Genomic DNA, 21,402 nt, shown 5'->3' with positions numbered 1-21,402 from the left:
ATGAAAAGATGTTTAACAACATTAGCCATTAGGAAAATGCAAATTAAAACAATAATGAGATATCAAAAGGGCTAAAATAAAAAACTGTGATAACACCAAATGTGGGCAAGAATTTGGAGAAACTAGCTCACTCATACTTGGCCAATAGAAGTATAAAGTGCGCAGCCACTCTGGAAAAGAATTTGACAGTTTCTTATAAAACTAAACACACAATAACCATATGATCCAGCAACTGCACTCTTAGGCATTTATCCCAGAGAAACAAAAAGTTATAGTCACACAAAACCTATACATGAATGTGCACAGCAGTTTTATTTGTAATAGCCCCAACCCGAAAACAATCCAGATGTTCTTCAAGGGGTGAATGGCTAAAACGTCCTGTATTTATACCATGAGTACCACTTAGCATTAAAAAGAAACTAAATACTGATACATGTAACACCATGAATGGATCTCACGGGAATTTTTAAAAGGGCAATCTCAAAATGTCATATATTGTATGATTCCACTTATATAATGTTCTTGAAATGACGAAATTTTATAGAGATGGAAAACAGATTTTTGGTCGCCAGGAGTTAGGGAGGGGCAGGGAGGAAGCAGCTATGGCTATAAAAGGGTGGCAGGAGGGATCCTGGTACCAAAACCATGTTGGTCTTGACTACCGTGGTAATAAAAGGGCATAAATGTAAATACACAGACACAAATGAGTGTATGTAAAACTGATGGTTTGAATGAGGTGAGTGGACGTTTCCAATGCTAACCTCATGGGTGGGATATGTTTATACTTACACAAGAGTTTACATCGGGGGGCAATTGGTGTAGGGTGTAGGGGATTTCCATTATCTTTTACAAACTGTATGTGAACCTACAATGATCTCAACATATAAAGTGTTTTTTTAAAAACAGTACTTATAGAAGCTGTGGCTTTTATTTGCAAGGTCCAGGCTTTGTTGAGAGCAAAAGAATTTGCCTCTGGCACCAGTAGGATGTGGAGGAGTCTGGAAAATTCTCCCAACGCCCTTTGAGAGGCCCAAGGTAGCTGTCTGCTAATAAAGGAGTAAGCCTGCCCACCACGGATCACCAAGGGCAGGGACCCTGTAGGAAAGGAAGGACACACCCGATTTCAGAGGACCAGCAGAGCCAGTGAGAGCTGAAGGGCAGGTGAGCTCAGCTAAGCCCTCAATCGCTGCGCCCCTTTGATGGGCAGACCAGGCAGACCATACATACACCTGACATAGGCAATTCACGGCAGCCCGAACCCAGTGACCGGCTAGCAGAAGGCTACAATAGGTGGGTGCACACAGCCTCCCTCAAGCCTGGAGGCGCCCTTCCCAACACCCACCAACACCCAGGGAGAAAGCCAGGAGAAAGGGCACGGAAGAAACTGATTTCATTTGCACATTGAAAATGTTGAATGAAAATGAACAAACTGAATCCAGTTAAAAGAAAATTAAGAAGGTTTTCTGTACATCTGAGTCATTATGCCAAAACTTTACTATATAAAGGACAAACAAAAAAAAGTGAACATTGAGGTCCTAAGGCAGTCATACCCTTGCTTTGGGGAGAAAGAATGGATCTGCAGGACATCCCTGTGTTCACTTGGAATCAATGTATGTTCTCCAAATAATTTTGGAAACAACTCCAGTCAACTACACTGTTTGAAGTTGTCCCAAATATGTTATAATGAATGTTTTGGGTTGTATTTGCTTTTCTAAATTAACCAATTAGAAGTGCACATGAGTGGAATCAATTAAGTGGTAAGAACGCAGTAATTACCCGCACTGGCACCTTTCTTTGGCAACTGAGCTGCTCAATTCAGTTAATTATTTCCTCATTAGTAATATTTCTCTTGGCTCTTGTCTCCCAGCCTCTCCTCTCGGCAGCGGGATGTGTCACACGCTGGTGCTCACCTGCTTGGACACCTTGGCCCAGGTTTTCTTCAGCCTATAGATGGCACTTCGGTTTAAGGCCGAGGTGATCTCCAGCACGCCATTGTAGTTGTGCAGGCATCGGCAAATGTCTGCCACTGCCACCCACTTCTCTATTGCGTTGGCACGGGAGCTGATATCGGCATAATTCATTATCTGGGAGGCCACCAGGTTGCTCATCTGAGACAGTGGAAAAGCCAAGAGAGACCAGCCAAGAGTCAAAGCAATGCATTCAGGCAAAGTGCCTAACTTACCCACGGAAATGTCAGGAAAGCAGGGTGCTGAGGGACAGGGAGATCACAGTCCGTATTTAGATACCAATCTCCTGAAAAGACTGAAGTGTATAGTAATAATAACAACAAGAAACTAATGGGAACCTGTTCATCCTCAGAGTGAACAGGAGGGGTTGTTTGGAATCAACATGTTGGGAGGAAAGGATCACTTTTTTAATCAGTAATTTTGATGAAGGAGTTATTTCCAGTAATTGAGGAAATGAAATAGAATAAGCTGACCCTTGAGGAATGGCAAGCTTCGCTGATTACGAAGCGAAAAGTTTCACTTTTGGGGGGGGTGCTCTCCACATGCTCCTTCGCCCCCAACATGTGGGGACCAGGAAGCTCCAGTTATCACGGGAAAGAAAACACATTTATCCCCAATCAAATCAAATTCTAACCCAATACACTTTGAAGCCAGACACATTTAGGGAGAGGGGAAGAGAGAACATTTATTCCTTTTTATCTCACTGGACTTGTTTCCATCAGAGTTAACAGGTCTTACAGTTTCAAGGCTAAGTACTGTAATTCTATTAATTGAAACCAAGAGAAAAAGAGGCAGCAGCTGAAGCAGCTCAATATTTAGAATATGGAAAGGAAAAGAACAGCTTAGGACTGATGACTAACAGAGAACATAGGATATGTAATCTTACATCCATATACTTAATCTAGTGGGTATACCCATTCTTTGACCATTCCATAGGTATGTTAGATCTCACAGTGCCTCAAAATTATCATTGTATATAGTCATTAAAAAAATTTTTGTACTGAGCTCCTAGACAAGGCCTTCTTTTAGGTTCTCAAAACAGGACCAAATAAATGAGAATACCTGATCTCAAGGCACTGAGCCTAGTTAGGCAGCAAGGTGAAGGGAGACAGACATAAACAAGTAAATATCACATAGTGAAATGCAAAGCTAGGTCTGCATGGAGAGGTTTGAGAACATGGAGGTAGCATGGGGCATTTGGCCAAGTACAGAGGAGGCTTCCAGAAACAGGTCATGCCTGCACAGAGTCCTAAAGGCTGACCAGGAGTTAGCCACTGCTTTCCATCAAAGGAGAAGAGCATTTGGAAAGGGACAGAGGTAGAAGGCACAGTGTAACAGAGGATCTTGCAGGCATCTGAGGAGCACAAGGAAGCCATAAGAGGCACAGACGCCAGGTAAGCAGGGCTCCTGTAGGCCTGGTTGAGCAGCTGGGACTGTATGCTGAAGGTGAGAGGAAGCCACTGGCAGAATTTTGTTATGAAAATGGTATAATTAGATTGGTCTTCCAGAAAGGTAACTTCTGTGACACCATATGAAGAAGGGACTTGGGGGACAAGGAGATGGCAGGGGCGATAGTGAGTTAGGAGCTCCTAAAGAAAATGATGAAAAATCAAATCACGGTCATGGCAGTGGGAAAGAAGGGGAAAAGCAGGATCTGGGAAATATGTAGATTTAGGGTTCACTAATATGTTTGGGAGCGAGATGGGATGGGTAGCAGAGAAGGAGTCAAAGATGACCTCTAGATTCTATGCTTGGATGAGTGAGCGTGTGGTCTTGGCCACTACCCAAGACTAAGAATAAAGCATCAGATGTAGAAGTAGGCTTGGCAGGTCTGGGAGGTACCAATGAATGATAAGTTCCATTTGCAATCTGTTGAAGGCACAAAATGAGTGGCCATCCTGGTGGACACATGAGAGTCTGGAGCCTGGGAATGAACTTCTGATTTGATTGTTCGTTATATCCCAAGTGTATGTAGGCACAGACAATACAGGCTTGTTTTCTACAGCAGGGGCTCTGCTTCTCAGACAGTAGCCTACAGGGGCCATGTGTCCTGTCCTTTAGGCACCGGGGCCACGGATGCTCATCACGAGATAACATTCACTCAGCGTATATGCAGTCTGCATGTACCCTGTGCAAAATACCATCTCGGGAATTTGTTGTTGTTTTGCATTTTGATTCTGGATGACTTATTAATTTACCTACAGGGATCCTGATAGTCTTCTTCTTTTTTTTTTAACATCATCATTATTCCTTTTACTGTAATTTGGTAGAACTGGAAAGGGAGCCTTCCCTTTGCCTAGATAAGCCTGAAGATACTCCCACATATGTGGTTCTGCAAAAGGACTGAGATGATTAGAACAGAACCAGTTAGGAGTTAGGAGTTGGTGGGTTTAACAGCAAGGCCATCTTACTGCTGGAGAAAAGCAGAGCCGGGAGATGGACTGACAGCTGGTCAGCAGTGTGCACAGCTACAGCAACACTGTAATTATGCTCAAAGGGGTCCCTTCCAAGCCTGGAATGCATATGTGCTGAATGTTCAGTAATAATGAGGGTGATCTGTACTAACCCAACCTTACTGTCACGAGCACCCCTGGGAACCGGTGACACATGTGCTATTAGAACTAGTCAGTGTATGACCATGAAGTAATGATGATTATGCTAAAATAATAGCAGCGACCTATGAATTATTGAGCACTTGCCAGACTTAGGTACCACCAAGAGTGAACCTCATGTCTGGAAGTTAAATGGAACTTATTAAACTTGGAGCTCTTAGAGAAGATATAAGCTTTTTTTTTTTTTTTTTTTTAACATTTCATCAGTTCTGTTTTAGAGAAGGAGTCTTAAGACCCTGACTCATCTTCCTACAACATGCCCACATTTTATTTTTATGGCTACTCACATCATTGAAGTGCTGGCTGGTTTTCATAATGTAAGGTGTTCTTTCATTTTTATCCAGCTTCATCCACCCCTGCCCAAGAAATTCTCTGTAAGTTCAAAACAGAACACAAGACCAATTTAGTTTCTTAAATAGTGGCTATGATCCTGAACAATGAGTATGATTATTATATACATTAACTTTGACATTGCCCAACATCTAGTGCTCCTGACCGACTCAAATGAATTTTTGCTCATCTCTAGCATTTTACCACTCGATGTCAAAAGAAAAAGATTTTTCAATTTCCACCTTTTTCTTAGAAGAGTTTGAACTTTGTAAGGATTACGATCATTATAAAAACTTCTCTGAAAGTGGTAAACAATGGCCAACACAGAAGGAATAAAGTACTAATTCAGAAACCAAGACTATTTTCACTGGATCAGCTTTAAAAAATCTTAAGCCTTGGGGAGCCTAGGTGGCTCAGTCAAGTTAAGCATCTAACTTCAGCTCAGGTCATGATCTCACAGTTCATGACTTCGAGCCCCACAAAGGTCTCTGTGCTGACAGCTCAGGGCCTGAAGCCTGTTTCATATTCTGTCTCCCTCTCCCTCTGTTCCTCCCCACTCAAACTCTGTCTCTCTCTCTCAAAAATAAATAAACATAAATAAATAAATAAATAAACAAACAAATAAATAAATAAATGAAAAATCTTAAGCCTTAGCAGAAGGTCCAAAAAAATCCATCACCACCAAAAACGTTAACCAAGAACAACATGTTTTCCTCCACTTTGTTCTGATATTCTCCAGGACAATGTCAATTCCACGGGCAGGGATTTTCCTTTATTCTCCCCAGAGCCCAGAACGGTACACATGGTAAAGGCTGAATAAACAAACACTGTTGTTACCACTTCATGTAGTGAAGGCAGTTACAGGGGTGGGAGCTCAGCCTGGTGGAAGGTCTTTCTTCAGAATAACATCCCTGCTCCTTCACTTCACCCATGAGCAGGCCACCAGATCACAGCAAGCAAGGGACAATCAAGCTGGAGCATACAGGGATTATTTTGTATAGGCATTACAAAAAATAACCTGAAATGCAATTACTCTGACACAGTCTTAATCCAGAAATGTTGGCTGAGTCCCTGCAAAGGGTTTTTTGTTCCTTCATGTTCCTGCCAGTTCCACCGACAAAAATAATTGGTAGATGTTCCCATCAGCAGGGTGGGGACAGAGAAGAGAAGAGAGGAAGGGTCCCAGGAAGGGTCCCAGGAAGAGACCACCCATGGGTGTTCAGCCTTTCTCTTTCTCTTCCTCCACAGAGGTCATGTTCATCTCCCCACCAAATCCCCACTGCACTAGAGGGGAGTGAGGAGATGGGGCGGGGGGTGGGGGGAGAGGCACTGTGGTTTCTAACTCAAGTCTTCACTCCAGTAGTCACTGGGTTCATTTGTAGAGCCAACAGGCCACATTCCTTCCCTCCATCCCCTGCCTCGCTTGTTCCTGGGTAGAGAGGCAGGGAGGGGAAGAAGATAAAACACATAAAAGAAAAGTCTGCAGGGGCATCTCCTGGCCTCGCCCCTTATGCCTCTCTGACACAGCTGCAGCTCTGACCACCATCGCCATACCTGACTCTCCATCATCACGATGTCCTCTTTTCTACATACAACATGGGTCACCATTCATATCTCATGCCCAGCCCCTGCTTTACCGGCAATTTAGCTATTTCACAGAGGACATGTGCCAACAGTTGTCATTTGTCCAGACAAAGGCCTTGTTTGTGGAGCTACGGATTGTTACAGCTTGAAGGGGTCTAAAGGCCCTCTTCATCCACTACATGGGAAGATTAAAGGGCAGCAGTGACACTGATGCTCGTTACTTGGCAGCTCATGCGGCACGTCTACTCTCCACATGCACCCCGTGCAAAGCTGTCTCGGGAATCTATGCTGCTGCAGCGTCTCAAAGTTCAGCAATACTTGTTGGCTCGTGGAAGTGGGTGAATAGTTGTAGCAAAATGTATAGCTTCACCCAACATCGGTGCTTCTCAACGTATTCTCTTAGATCACGCAATATTGTCTGGGATTCCCACTGAAAATGCAGTTTCCTGGGCCTCAAACCTCCTAGAATCACAAATCTCAGAAGGAGGTATCTAGGAATGTACATTTTTAACAAGCTTCCCAAATGATTTTAGACACCATGAAGTTTGAGAACCACTGTTACAGCCGTATTGAGGTTTCTATAATGCGAGGATGTGAGAATACGAAGAAATTCACATTCCACGGGAACTACGGAACATAGAGAAACACAAGAGTGACCATCTTGATAGTCCTCAGTGTTGCCAAATCAATATTTCTAGAATAAACTGTGACCAAAAGGCATTCAAGTGGGACCAAACCATTGTAAGATTAAGACTCACACCTCTGTGCACACACATCTGCCTTGGGAATAATGGTGGCTCTAAGCCCACAAGTCCTGCCTGAGGGAGCCTGCAGCCGTGAGGGCCACACTCACTCGTAGGGAATGCTTCTGAAAATGATGTGGTCCAGGAGGGTGATCTGCTCAGCCAGCTCCATGGCTGACAAGGTCTCAAAGCACTCAGCCTTCGGACAGTCTGTCTGCAAGAGAGGAAGGTGGGAATGAAACACACTGAGAGCGAGGTGCCCAGCAGCTCAAGGCAGCTGCTCAAGAACAAAGTCCATCACAGATTGGGGCTACAAAGAAAATGGCAAAAAGCTCAGAAACATCAGCCAACATTAATATCATGGACCAACAGCTAAACCCCAAGTCGAATTTAGTTCATCTCACAGTGCTTCATTGGTAGAACTACGGTTGAGCATCCAGGTATCAGTTATGGGCAAGTTGTTTGCCTCTGAGAAGCAGTTTGCAAATAATCATGCTGCATAAGACCATGGCTGGACTTACCAGTTGAATTATATCCTCTAATTTTAGGTGGATGTCATCCTGATCATCTTGTGAAAGGGCCCTAAAAAATGAAATCAAAGTATTATCCATGGAAAGAAACATGCCAGGAACAAAATGACAACATGCACTTGGTTCTCCCTGGGTGGGAAGCTGAGGGGTTCGGGTCCATGAGGCTGTGCTGCCAGCTGGAGCCTGCAGAGACATAAGCTGGAGATAGGAAGTCAAGGAAACAGAAAAACACACACATTAGAGGCACAGGAAGATCATAGAGAGAGCTGGCTTATATCGAGGAGCCAACTTGTTACACACAAGGTTGTAAATAAAACATCCACAATCGGGGCGCCTGGGTGGCTCAGTCGGTTGAGCGTCCGACCTCGGCTCAGGTCATGATCTCACGGTCCGTGAGTTCGAGCCCCGCATCGGGCTCTGTGCTGACAGCTCAGAGCCTGGAGCCTGTTTCAGATTCTGTGTCTCCCTCTCTCTCTGACCCTCCCCCGTTCATGTTCTGTCTGTCTCAAAAATAAAAAATAAACGTTAAAAAAAATCCATAATCAAGGTGAACCCAAGCGTGAGCTGGTGTGCTCTGCACTACCGAGAGGATCCAGGCTGTGAGTTCAAGTATCCTGCGATCCCATCAGTCAGAGATTCCAATGGGCCTGAGTGCCTCATCCACACTCCTCTAGCTCCCACCCTGGCCCTTCCGTGCTGATGCTGAGGCAGAAGAGGCAGAGGACCCTCTCCCCATGCACATGTAGACAGAAGCTCAGAGAAGTTCCTGGTTGGCAAGAATCTGAACAGTGCAAAGCAGAAGCCAGCAGGTAAACTCTTTTCCCTTGATTCCCAGATGGACTTTCCCAAGATGCATTTGGTGCTATATCCCCACACACAGAGTTATTCAGCTCTCAGTATTTTTTTTCAGTGATGAATGACTGAATAAATACATAAGTTAATGAATCCTGAAGTGGGTGTGGGTTTCAGAGTGGGAGTGACATTTCATGTCCAACAGAAGTTCAGAGTCCAGGAGAATTATACTGATTACATAACTTACCATCTGGGCCAAGCATTTTAAGCCTTCCAAAATGAAGACACAATCACATATTAAAAATACTGAAATACTTAAACAGTCCCAAACCATGTAGCCTGTCTGCTGTAGGAAGGTAGTTTTAAAAGAAATAATGGGGGCACCTCAGTAGCTCAGTTGCTTAAGCGTCTGACTCTTGATCTTGGCTCAGGTCATGATCTGAAGTTTCATGACTTCGAGCTCCATGTCAGGCTCTGTGCTGACTGTGTGGAGCCTGCTTGAGATTATCCCTCTCCCTCTCTGCCCCTCCCCTGCTTGCACATGCTTGCACTCTCTTTCGCTCTCTCTCTCTTAAAATAAATAAATAAACTTAAAAACTAAAAGAAATCATGATGTGATGTTCTGTTGTGTTCCGAATTGATGAAAACAGAACTACAACCCTCAAAAATACAAAAGCAACAGAGATAGGGTACCATATACACGCTACATGCCAGCCGTGCGTTAACCATCTGACAAACACTCTCTCTTGTGTCATATGAGATCCCTTTGAAGTAAGCATTATGAGGTCCATTTTACAGATAAGGAAACCAAAGCTCAAGGGAACTGACTAACTTGCCCAGGGTTTGGTCAGCTGTGTTGTCCTGTTGCTCTTGCTTATCTTAGGCAGACTTATAAAGACACCTCTTCAAGGCTCCAGCGTAGAGCACACATCCAGAAATGTCCAGTCTCTTTCCTCTTTTTTCCTCTCTTACAAAAGCTCTTGGCTGTTTAGCAGAGGAGCAAAGGACTGTTTACCAAGGAGAAGATTCCTTCTAGATTCTAGGAGTGGTGGTCCTCTTCTTAGCAATGAGCCATATCATTTGCAATCAAAAAGAAATATTATAATATGATAAAAGGCAGATTGAGGTGAGGAAAAAATAAGCAAACAGAAGTCTTTCTCCAAAGATTATTAAATCCTACCTAAGGATTACACACACGGGATAAAAGTGACTATTTCCCAAAGCTCATGTCATTCTTTCCAGGGTAGTCTCGGTTCCTGGAGAGAGATCGGTGGCCACATAACTATGTGTACCCATGGAAAAGATATTTTTTAATGAGGCTGGGTAATATTCTTTCCTTGGAAAGAAGTGGTCAAGAAAGTAGTTAGCTTCTATCAAATGTTCCTTTCCTCAGTGATCTCATGTTAATGTTCCAAGATACATCTGGTCTGGTTAAATTATCTAACATTTTCTCCTCTCACAAGTGCCTATTGATGCTGCTCGGGGCTTTGTGATGTTTGTGGGTCACCTTTTCATGACCTGACCCATTCCAGCTGACTACCTATGAAGCCAGTCTTTGTTTCTTTTCCTTTCATGGCATGTTAGTTGTCTACCAAAAACTCTCTGCCACATAGATTCAGAACAGCAAGTCCATACAATGTCACAGGGGGAGCAGTATTTAGAAACAGAAAAGTCTCGAGCCGAGGGTTTTATTCACAAAGAAGACAACAAACTATGTATGCCAATTAAGTTTCTTCCTCATAAAGTAATCCCTGTGAGACCGTGTGGGGCAGAGATGGTTCATCATTGGAAGCATCCAGTTTACTATATAAAGGTAATATATGTTTAAATACATTTCATGTTTACATCTCACTGTTACACAGCTTGATTGCATATAAATATCTCATGTCTGGGCTACCTCTAACTACAGTGCGATATGTCTTTATCTCTCGCAACCACAACTTGTATTCACTGGGAGGTATGTTCACCTATTTTCCCTTAGATGTGAAAACTCTGGTCCAGCTCCAATACTGGATGGATTTGCTTCTAGTCTCCTGACAGCTTTAGCGCTTTGATGCCCACTCCAGGATACTGGGTTTCTCTCACATCTCCCAGTCAGCATGATCTGTTTAATATTTGTGCGTTTATAATAACAACACCAGATAAATTTTATTTATCTAATTTTATTTTTTTATTTAAAAAAGTTTTTAAACATTTTATTTATTTTTGGTGAGACAGAGCGTGATTAGGGGAGGGGCAGAGAGACAGGGAGACACAGAATCCAAAGTAAACTCCAGACTGCAAGCTGTCACCATACAGCTCAACACAGGGCTTGAACCCACAAACTGTGAGATCATGACCTGAGCTGAAGTCGGATGCTCCAGATAAAAAATTTTAAAGGAAATGGGATTATTCAAGTTCTATGACTAGAAAAGTGCTCCTTCAACAGTAGAAATCAGATAGTCTTAAAAACTGAGCTAAGAGCAACTGCCCTCTGTCCTCAGACTGGTCCACACTCTCTGGGCTGCCTGCTGTGACTAAGACTGGCTGGCTTGTGCTCCTGGCATGACCTGCCTGCCCCAGTCTCTGCTCCTCCTCACTTTGTGAGGTTTAATCACTTGTTGCTTCCCTTCTGGGACCTGCCAGACCACCTCTTCCTTCCTTTGCTTTCTTAGACGTGGCTTTACTTCCCTCTAGGCTCTCTTGAGCCCATTGCTACCCTTGCTCTGGCATATCTTAGAAATGCATGGAAACTTTCAGTACTGAAATCTCATGGCTTGGTTGGAAATAATTCCATTTGTTTCCAAATTAAGAAATGAATTAACAGGAACATCTTTGTAATTTTCAGGGTTACTAAATAATCCTTCTGATTTCTGTTTCTTTCTCATATACTCCATGATGGCTTCTTTTCACAAAGAGATTTCATGAATGATGGCATCCCATCAGGGATGGTTATATCTAGGTGTTACTTCCTACTTCACCCTCTAATCATTTGGACATGATTGTAAAAATATAAATATAAGGGCGCCTGGGTGGCTCAGTTGGTTAAGTGTCCAACTCTTGATTTTGGCTCAGGTCATGATCTCACAGTTTCTTGACTTCGAGCTCCATGTCAGGCTCTGTGCTGACCATGTGGAGCCTGCTTGAGATTCTCCCTCTCTCTATGCCCCTCCCCGGCTCGCACTTTTCTCAAAAATAAATTAAAGAAGAAATAAAACTATAAATATATAAGTATCATACATATAAACATAAGTATCTGATTCGGTAAGTTATCAGAAACTCTAACAAATGAATGTATCATTTATTCCTCTTTTAATCACAATCTTGTGTGCTGGGGCAGGGACCCTTAAGCTTAGTGCTGGTGGAATGACTTACTTGACAGGGGAACTTCAATCAATGATCAGTAGTTTTCTGGCACCACCTAGCTTCCTAGGAAGGTGTCTCAGAGAACCAGCTGACCCAACTGGAACTTGAGGTCTGGTTGTCTGCTCAGTTAAAATGGGCTAGTGATCCCAATGGTATCCATCTGCTTTAGTTGATATGCTCAGGGCTAAACAAAGGCTTTTGTTTCACTTGGCCTCATGGGAATAAAGATGGTCAAAGGAAGAAGAATGGATGGCATAATATCTATTCTCTGCTTGGCTCTGTGAGTACATGTGGAACGGTGACAAATTGTGGTACCAGGAACTAAAGGAGCTATTTTCACAAGAGCCTGAGACTCTAGGTTGAGTGAGGCATGCTCTGGGGCCCATGTGGCTCAGGAATGGGGCAGGTGGCATCTTTGCCAGCTTTTTGATAGGGAAATGGTGGCTTCAGAAGACGGTCAGGCAGCACGCTAGACAGAGACAGTGCTGGCACTGATAAGGTCTCTCCCTCAAATGGTCTTGGATCAGTGAACTTGAATAAAGATGCTGAGGCAGAGGGGAGTCTGGGTGGCTCAGTCGTTGAGTGTCCAACTCTTGATTTTGGCTCAGGTCATGCTCTCATGGTTTGTGTGTTCGAGCCCCAGATTGGGCTCTGTGCCAAAAGAACGAAGCCTGCTTGAGATTTCCTCCCTCTCTCTCTCTCTCAAAATAAAATAAACATTTAACATTTTTTAAAAAAGATGCTGAGGCACAAAAATGACTGGGTTTGTTCCTGAGTACACATTTCTTGGGGCTTTTGGAATATTTGGGGAAGACTTTGCAAGGGATCAGAATTGTGGGTGGGCAGCTGGGGCCATCCCATCATCAGAGCTGCCTTTTGGCTTTGCTTTTTACTTCTTTTTTTCTTCTCATTTACAAAATAGCAAGTGGGTTATAACTATGGTTTTTTGGTAACAACTATATTGAGATATAATTCCCATATTAAATGATTCATCTGCTTGGAGTGTACATTTGAAAGATTTTTGTATTACATTCACATCATTGTGCAATATGAAATTGGGTTTCAATGTTATTATAATCTCTTTTGTATAGATAAAATGATGAAGCCCAAGGAAAGTCGAGTTTGACTAAGACCCTACTTGGGCCATATTTCCTTGATGGAAGAAACTATTTTTCCTAAGAGCTATGGTCGGTGCTAATAATAATAGTAATAATAATAATAATAATAATAAGTGCAGCAGTAATACAAGTGCTATGTTTCAGGCATTGTGTTAACCTCTTTAAACATATGATACCATGTAATCTTTATAACCATTCAATAGTAGGTACTATTCGCCTCATTTTATAATTGAGGGAACTGAGGTTTAGACTGGTTAAGAAACTGGACAGCTTTAAGTGGCTGAACCAAGATTATACCCATGAACCCTATGAAAATAAGAATCAGACTCTGCTCCGTGTCATGCTCCCAGGCTGTACCATCTACTAACATTTCTATTTCTTATTGATTTTACACCTCTAATTCTCAGGCCATTTATTTAACAAAAAGAATTTGCACATCTTAAGCCTGATGAATAATAAAGACTTGGGATGGTAAACAGGATTCATCTTAAATGCCAACTCCAATTAATGGCGTGCTGGTCAGTGGAGTTCTAAGCTCACCCCCTGGTGCAGGCAGAAAGCCCTCAGGATTGATTAGTAATGTCTGGTGTCGATGTTGTGAGAGAATGGGCAACATGGGTTTGCACATTCACCAATCCTGTCTGAACACCTCATTTCCCTGCCAGCTGTCCAGTCAAATGTCCCTGGGGGCACAAACTTCCAGACAGTGGTTTCAAAATGTTAGTGTTTTAAATACAAAGAGCATAATAACCTGTGTACGTAAAGAAGAAAGGACTAGTAATCATTCACAGATATAACCACACATTCACTGAAACCAGGCTTTATCTGAAAATGTATTTACAATTTAAATCTGAAAATAAACATAGTAACAGAGCCCCTAAGCTTCTTTAGGTGATTTCATAGCGTGGAAAAAGTGAAGAGGGCCTTTAATAGATTCCTAGAGTTGCCCTAATAAAGTACCACAAACTGGGCATATTAAAACAATAGAAATTCATTGCCTTAGAGTTCTGCAGGCCAGAAGCCCAAGACCAACATGTCGGCAGAGCCACGTTCCCTCTGAATCCTGTCGAGGAATCCTCTCTTGCCTCTTTCTAGACTTCTTCTTTTTTTTAATGTTTACTTACCGTTTTTGAGAGAGAGACAGAGAGAGAGAGAGAGAGAGAGAGAGCGCGCGCGCGCGCGCGCGCGCGCGCGCGCACAAGTGGGGGAGGGGCAGAAAGAGAAGGGGCCAGAGGAGATGAAGTAGGCTTTGCACTGACAGCCCAGAGCTGACGCAGGGCTCAAACTCATGAATGGTGAGATCAAGACCTGAGCCGAAGTCAGATGCTCAAATGACTGAGCCACCCAGGCACCCGCCTTGTTCTTTTAGTGGTTTGCCAGTAATCGGCATTTCTGGCCTTGCAGCTGCCTCACTTTCATCTTTGCATCATCTTCACACGGCATTCTCTCTGTGTCTTGCTCTGTCTTCACATGGTCATCTTCTTATGAGGACACCAGTCATATTGGATTAGGGGCCCACCCTATTCCAGTAAGACTTCCTCTTAATTAATTACATCTGCATTGGCCCTATTTCCAGATCACATTTTGTGGTACTCAGGGTTAGAACTTCAACATACCTGTTGTAAAGCAGACACACTCCACCCACAAGAGCCCCTAGACCAAAGAAGTGTCTGGTGACAGGATCTTGAACTAATGGTAGTAAGAATGACTTATGAGCCAATTGCTAAAAGGCTGTAGACCAAAATCTGGCATGGCTGCATCAGAGAGGGACTTCCAAAAACATAGTAGACTGAACTAAGATGGAATCCTCTCAGAAAGCTGGATAACAAGGAAACAATATATTCAAGGTTAGAAGAAAGAAAGGCCTCTTTCCAGAGACTGTAAATGAAGACAGAACTAGAAGTCAAAATGGTAAAGGGGTACCAGGCTCTAGCAGATAGATGCTGGGCTTCCCACCCCCAAGCAGGGACAGACGATATAGCCATGAGTCAGGAAAGCTATAACCGAAATGTCTGCATGAAACCCCTGATGGCTGTCCTCCTGCTATAGAGCATACTAGAAAAGAACTCCACCCACCAGTTCAAGAAGCTGTAAGAAAGCCTGTGACCTCTTTGAATGCTGGGTGTAATGATAGACACAAACAGTCTCTTGTGGGAAACCCAAAGTTCAAGCTTTTATCACACAGACGTCCAAAGTTATACAACCTGTATGATGTGGGAATCCCAACCTAAGAAGAAGTCAGTAAAGCTGGTCTAGGACTTGCGACACGAGCTGAAGAAAATACACAACTACTATCTGGTGGCACATCCACAAGCCAGGAGCACAAGACTCTCACCGAAATGCCACCACCAGCTCATCAACATGAGCTTACAACAAACAACTAGAACCGACGGCAGGAAAACATCATCTCTCTGCAATGCCTGCTGGAGTCACAGGAGAGGATCCTCAAAGCATCCGCTTCTCCGCTTTTGGTCCTGCAGCAAACCACGCTCTGCCCACACAAACAGGAGCAGCTGCACTCCTGGGCCCCACACAAGTCACGTCGCCCAGTCCAAGTGTTCCTGAGGCAGCGTGCGCCAATCTGCCCCCAGAAAAGAGACGATACGTAATACCTTGCCAGTGACAGCAGAACCCCTGCTGCCCCCAGGAGTCTCAGATACATCTTTCTGATTCAATAGGATCTTATTTTCTGGAACAAAGCACAAACCAACCAACGCAATTAGGAGGCACCTGAAAACTGCACTTACCTCAGAATATTCGCCGTGGCTTTCCTTTCTTGGGGAAGAAGGTCTGGGTCTCGCAAAACTTCTTCTAGCAAATTTAGGACATTCATTTTTAGTTCGTTGTTGAGCTCAAAATCCTGTAAAATAAAATGGATCTTTTAAAAGTTTAGTTGTAGATGTTTTAGCTCCAGGACACATGGCACCATTTCTCACGATAAATTCTCTCAAAGTGATATGTAGGAAATTAAAAAGTATGGACCCTAGGACTGTTCTCCCCACCAGAGATCCTGAGTTAATTGGTTTGGGATGGGGTCCTATTGTTAGTATTTCTGACAGGCTCCCCAGGGGCTGGAAATTTCTCAAAGAGATAGCCTGGACCACACAGCACTTCCTCCCCATGTTTACATCTATTCACCTTCCATGTCTAGGAGGTGACATACTTTCTCCCAGGAGCCTTCCTTCGTCAATCTAGTGGGCCAAAGGGCTTTGTTTCGATGCTCTCAAGGTTCCCCCTAGCATTACCTACTGCACTGTACAGGCCGAAATAATCTTCTGTTTTCCCACTGGACCGTGTGTAAGATCGGTAACTGGGGCAGAGCAATGGCTCATACACACACACACACACACACACACACACACACACACACAAAAGATCGGTTGCAAGAATAAAATCTGTCATTTGGGCAGTGACTTGAATTAAGAACTTCAGTACAGGGGCGCCTGGGTGGCGCAGTCGGTTAAGCGTCCGACTTCAGCCAGGTCACGATCTCGCGGTCCGTGAGTTCGAGCCCCGCGTCGGGCTCTGGGCTGATGGCTCAGAGCCTGGAGCCTGTTTCCGATTCTGTGTCTCCCTCTCTCTCTGCCCCTCCCCTGTTCATGCTCTGTCTCTCTCTGTCCCAAAAATAAATAAACGTTGAAAAAAAAATTAAAAAAAAAAAAAAAAGAACTTCAGTACAGATGTGCCAAGGGCTAAATAAAGGACACTCACAAACCAATGGGGCTGCACCAAACAAACCCAGGAGTGAAACTGAAGGGCTCCCACTGGGCAAAAGGTAGAACACGTGAGCATCAAAATGAATAATGATAGTGATAAATAATAACCAACTGAATCACAACAACCAGTGATGTTCACAGAGACCTAAGTAGGTAAATACATAGAGAGGGTGGAAGAGGAACTTTTCTTCAGAGTAGAATTCCAATTAGCAAGTGCAAAGAAACAAAAGAGCTTTATAAAAATCACCATTTTGTCCAAAGCAGTAATAATGGATCAGGCAGCTGAATGGATGCTGAAATTAACTGGGAAAGAGAATTAATAATGTCCAAGTACCCACATACCCCTGGCAGAAATGATTTATTACAAAGAGAGACAAAGTGATCAGAATTACCATCACTAGTAATGGAACAAACCAACATCATGTACCTACTAATGTAACGCTCTGTGAAAATCATCAGTTATTATTTTTTCCAAAGATGCAGAATCTCACATGGGCATTGTGAGGCACACTGTGCTCTTCAAAAATGTTAACATAATATGAACGACAAATAACTGGAACTGTTTTACTTTAAAGGACACCAAACGGACCATGGCTACATGCAGCATATAAACCTGGGATCGAGGGGGAAACGCTCTAAAGGGCATCAGTGGGACAACTGGCAAAAGTCAAGTCAGGACTATGTCCTGGTTGAGAACATCATCAATGTTAGATTGCCCTAAATTTGATCAGTTTACTGAGGCTAAGAGCAGGCTCCTGTTTTGCAAAGACAGGGAGGAGGGAGGGAGGGAGGGAGAGAGACAGACAGAGAGAGAGAGAGAGAACACAAATGTGGTAAACATGTTAACTATTATTAGTGACTGTAGATGTGTATTAGTGTTTGTTTTATCCTGGCATTTTTCTCTTGATTTGAAAATATTCAAGGTAAAGAGTTGAAGAAGTAATAAGGTAAAGATGTGTTTCTTGCCCTTTTTAATTTTTTTAATGTTTATTTTTGAGAGAGGGAGAGCATGAGCACGGGAGGCGCAGAGAGAGAGGGAGGCAGAGGATCCAAAGCAGCCTCTGTGCTGACAGCAGAGAGCCCGAACCCACGTGGGGCTCGAACCCACGAACTATGAGATCATGATCTGAGCGGAAGTCGATGCTTAACCGGCTGAGCCAGCCAGGCACTCCACTTGCACTTTTTAAAAATTCTTGCATTCTTTTTTAAAATTTTTTCTTTAACATTTATTCATTTTTAAGAGAGGGAAAGAGAGAGTCAAAGCATGAGTGGGGGAGGGGCGGGGGAGAGAGGGAGACCCAGAATCCGAAGCAGGCTCCAGGCTCTGAGCTGTCGGCACAGAGCTGTCAGCTGGGCTCGAACTCATGGACCATGAGATCATGACCTGAGCCGAAGTTGGACGCTTAACCGACTGAGCCACCCAGGTGCCCTAGTGCTTTCTTAAAATACACCTGCAGGAAGCATACTGCGACTATCAGATTATCGGAGGTGAACTGTACAACTGCTAAATCCTGCTTTCAAGGACCTGACTCTGACGGACTATATTCCCATGAGCAGAAGTGAATGTGTATTTTCCCTCCTATATAAAGTTACTCGCTATAACTACATTTTAACTTTCAGGAAAGTAATTTTGAAGCACTGACATTCTGAATTCTTTTAAATAATTAGAGAAAACATTGCTAATTGGAATGAATCCAGTAAAAAGAAAAACAGCACGCTTTACCTATATTTAGTAAATTCACGGCAAAAATGTCCATAATTTCACAAACTGTAGACAATGCAATAGCCTGCCCTAATTTGAGTGGAATATTTTTGTGCCTCAGTTTGGTGGAGGACTATGTAACAGATTTGTCTCAATATTTTGTTTTTAATGCTTCACAATCAGTACCATTTCTTCAGAACAGGAACCATTGGGGCCTCAGGCAACACAGAGGTTATTATCTCTTACCATTCTTAGGCCTTTAGCTGGTATGTCTTCCTAAAATTTCATCTACTTATTGTCCAACAGCTTCTTGGCTATTGGTTTTTGTTTTAACATGTATGCCAGGAGAAGAGAGTAGTATCTTGCTACTGTGTTTTCTTTGTCCTACCTCCTCTCCTGTTTCAAGGTGAAGGGAATGTTTGTAAACAGTTAATGACCTCACTTACTTCAATCCCTGCACACTACCAAAAGATTTCTCAGCCATCAGGAGTCTGTTTCCTTAATGAATATTTGATATTCATCAGTGAGATGATGGGAGTCCTTCTGTAGCTATGTCAGTCTCTAATGATGCACATAATCTGATTATCATAAATGGATTAGTGTGAAGGACATCAGGTCAGTGTTTGGACCTTGCTAAGGGCTAATTAGCAATTTCATCAACCAGCGGGTACCTACTGTGCCCCACCCTGGGCTCAACAGGGGAAACAGTTCTGAGACCCCAGGAAGGCAAGTTGTATGAAAGGTCTTGTTAAGGAAAATAAAATGTAATTTTATTATTCTGAGCTCTAGGAAGACTAGCCTGAGAGAGAGCTCTGAAAACTTGGTGGAATTTGCCCAGACACTATTCGGAGCATGATGAAGGTTATAGGTGAATATTTGTTCTGCTGATGATGTAGCTGATGTAAAACAGGTTAACTAATGATGGCTGAGTACGAAACGGAAAAATTCTCACTCACTGTTTCCCCTGACATTTTCACAGGTTTTTACCATGTTCGAACTGAACTGCTATGCATAATTTCATTTCTCCCTCAGATGACCCAGGAGCAGACAAGGCAGAAACCTATAATCTTGTGTCATACACGGGCCACTGAGGCTGAAGGGATGTGATCATATGGCTGACAGGAGACATGTAAGGAGGTGCCAGCGTGCAGACAAAAACACAAGTCTTCCATCTGACTCTGGTAACCCGCGCTTACACCTGTGCTTCTATCTGTCAATATGCCCACAAATCACCGCAGATTCTAATGCAGTAGGTCTGGAACATTCTACTTTTCTAATGAGCTCCTGGGTGATGCCGATTACACTTTCAGTAGCAACACTTTGCCACTTTTTTTTTAATTCACTCAAACAACAACTCCTCAAAAACTAACTAGAAAACTATCTGAATCCTCTGATGTACTACCTAGAATGTAAAGTTTTCTTTTTTAACGATGCATGTAAAATGCAGAATTGGCCACTCAAAAGTCCCTGTTAAAAACAGTAGCTACTACTTCAAGAGAAATCTGGAGCAGCTAAAAGGCACTTGCCCTAATTAAATCCAGAGGTGGATTATTCATAATAAGTCTGCCTAACAGCCATTTTAAAATTATCTGGAATCTAATATTTTGTCACATTTCCCCAGGCCCTGGAAATGGGGAATGAGAATACTAACTAGGTGGGAGTGAGAACACGGTCTGCTTCTCAGAGGCAGCAATCAAGGGCGCCCACAAGATGGCGCGCCAGGGCCGTCTGGCTACCGCACCACCGCCTTTGTACTGCGACCTGGCCGGCCTGGCTCTGGGGGAGCAGGGCCCTCCCTGCAGGGAGAAGCTGCCTGCTGTCGGTTATCTCATGCCCTGGATCAGGGAACCCAGCGGCACCCAGGAGGACCTGAGGCAGTCACCGCAGCTATCACAGCAACAGCTCATGTAGGTTGGTTTTTGTTTCCCAATTTTTGAAGCAGAGATGAAGAGACGGAAAATCAGAAAACAGAAACGACCCTGCGGAAGCAGGGTCCACAGGTGGAGAGCCCAGAAAATACGAGACTTTTACATTTCAGTCTACACTCGCGGTGGGGGAAAGGCAGAGCAAAGAACAGCAGGCTGGGTGACGGACAGAAGAAGGAAACATTAACCCCAGAAACCCGGGGGTCCGGGGTGGGGGGAGGGGGCAGCCCCTCTGAGTCTGAGGAGTGGTTCTAGGCCTGGAAATGTAGTTCCCGAGAACCCCTAAAAAGAGGTGATAGCTCAAGCAGAGTATCAAGAAATACAGCAAATGCTTAGGGACAAAAGGTTACCAACAAATGATGTCAATCCTCAAGTGGTTAAGCTGTTGGGAGATGAGGGTAGTTTACCAATATTTCACTGACTCCACTCAAACACATTCATCAATGACTAGGAAGTCAGCATTTCCCTTTGGTTACTGAGCAATTCCTCAGGTCATTATCATAACTAAGACTTTGTGAGAGTGTGCCACACGCTAGATGACATTTTAATCACTTTATGATCCAATTTAACCCTTGATAGCTACACAGTTACAATCATTACTATTCCCATTTTACATACAAGGAAGTCAAGGTACAGAGAAGCTAAGTTATTTTGCCCAAAGTTACACCAGTAGCAAGTGGCAGACTCAGGACTCGACCCTAGGCAGTGTTAGCTGAAACCTGAGTTTTTAACTGCACACCACAGACTGTCCAAAAACACATGGCTATCAGTGAATTAGTGCTGGTGGCTTGGACTGAAAAGACACATCCAACAGGTGGTTGCCCTACCGAGTCTGGAACTATTTCCCACCTATACTAGCAACCATTTGAGATAGAGATCTTGAAACTCAGGTTTGTATTAATAAGACTGGATCATATAACAGAAAAATAATTCAAGACACAATAAATCAGATTCTCCAGCACGCTGAAACAAAATCCCCTGCTCACAGCTTAGGTATGTTGGCAATTACATTCATTCTTTCAGGAGACCAGGGTAATA

At 43.4% G+C, this 21,402-nt stretch overlaps 1 protein-coding gene across 4 annotated transcripts in view; it reads right to left on the bottom strand.

Annotated features, from left to right (window-relative positions):
* Window positions 1–21,402, bottom strand: part of RASGRF2 (Ras protein specific guanine nucleotide releasing factor 2) — a 236,885-nt gene that overhangs the window by 10,015 nt on the left and 205,468 nt on the right. For all 4 annotated transcript variants that reach the window (XM_027039115.2, XM_027039104.2, XM_027039121.2 and 1 more), the window contains 5 exons: window positions 15,769–15,881; window positions 7,758–7,818; window positions 7,347–7,450; window positions 4,867–4,951; window positions 1,911–2,108 (listed from right to left, as the gene is read on the bottom strand). In XM_027039115.2, the coding sequence (XP_026894916.1) occupies window positions 1,911–2,108; window positions 4,867–4,951; window positions 7,347–7,450; window positions 7,758–7,818; window positions 15,769–15,881 (561 nt within the window). The remainder of the gene's footprint in view (window positions 1–1,910; window positions 2,109–4,866; window positions 4,952–7,346; window positions 7,451–7,757; window positions 7,819–15,768; window positions 15,882–21,402) is intronic.

This window comes from Acinonyx jubatus, chromosome A1, assembly GCF_027475565.1.
Source record: "Acinonyx jubatus isolate Ajub_Pintada_27869175 chromosome A1, VMU_Ajub_asm_v1.0, whole genome shotgun sequence".
Lineage (NCBI taxonomy): Eukaryota > Metazoa > Chordata > Mammalia > Carnivora > Felidae > Acinonyx > Acinonyx jubatus.
Note: the sequence above shows the minus strand (reverse complement) of the source record. Positions and strands in the feature narration are given on the sequence as shown.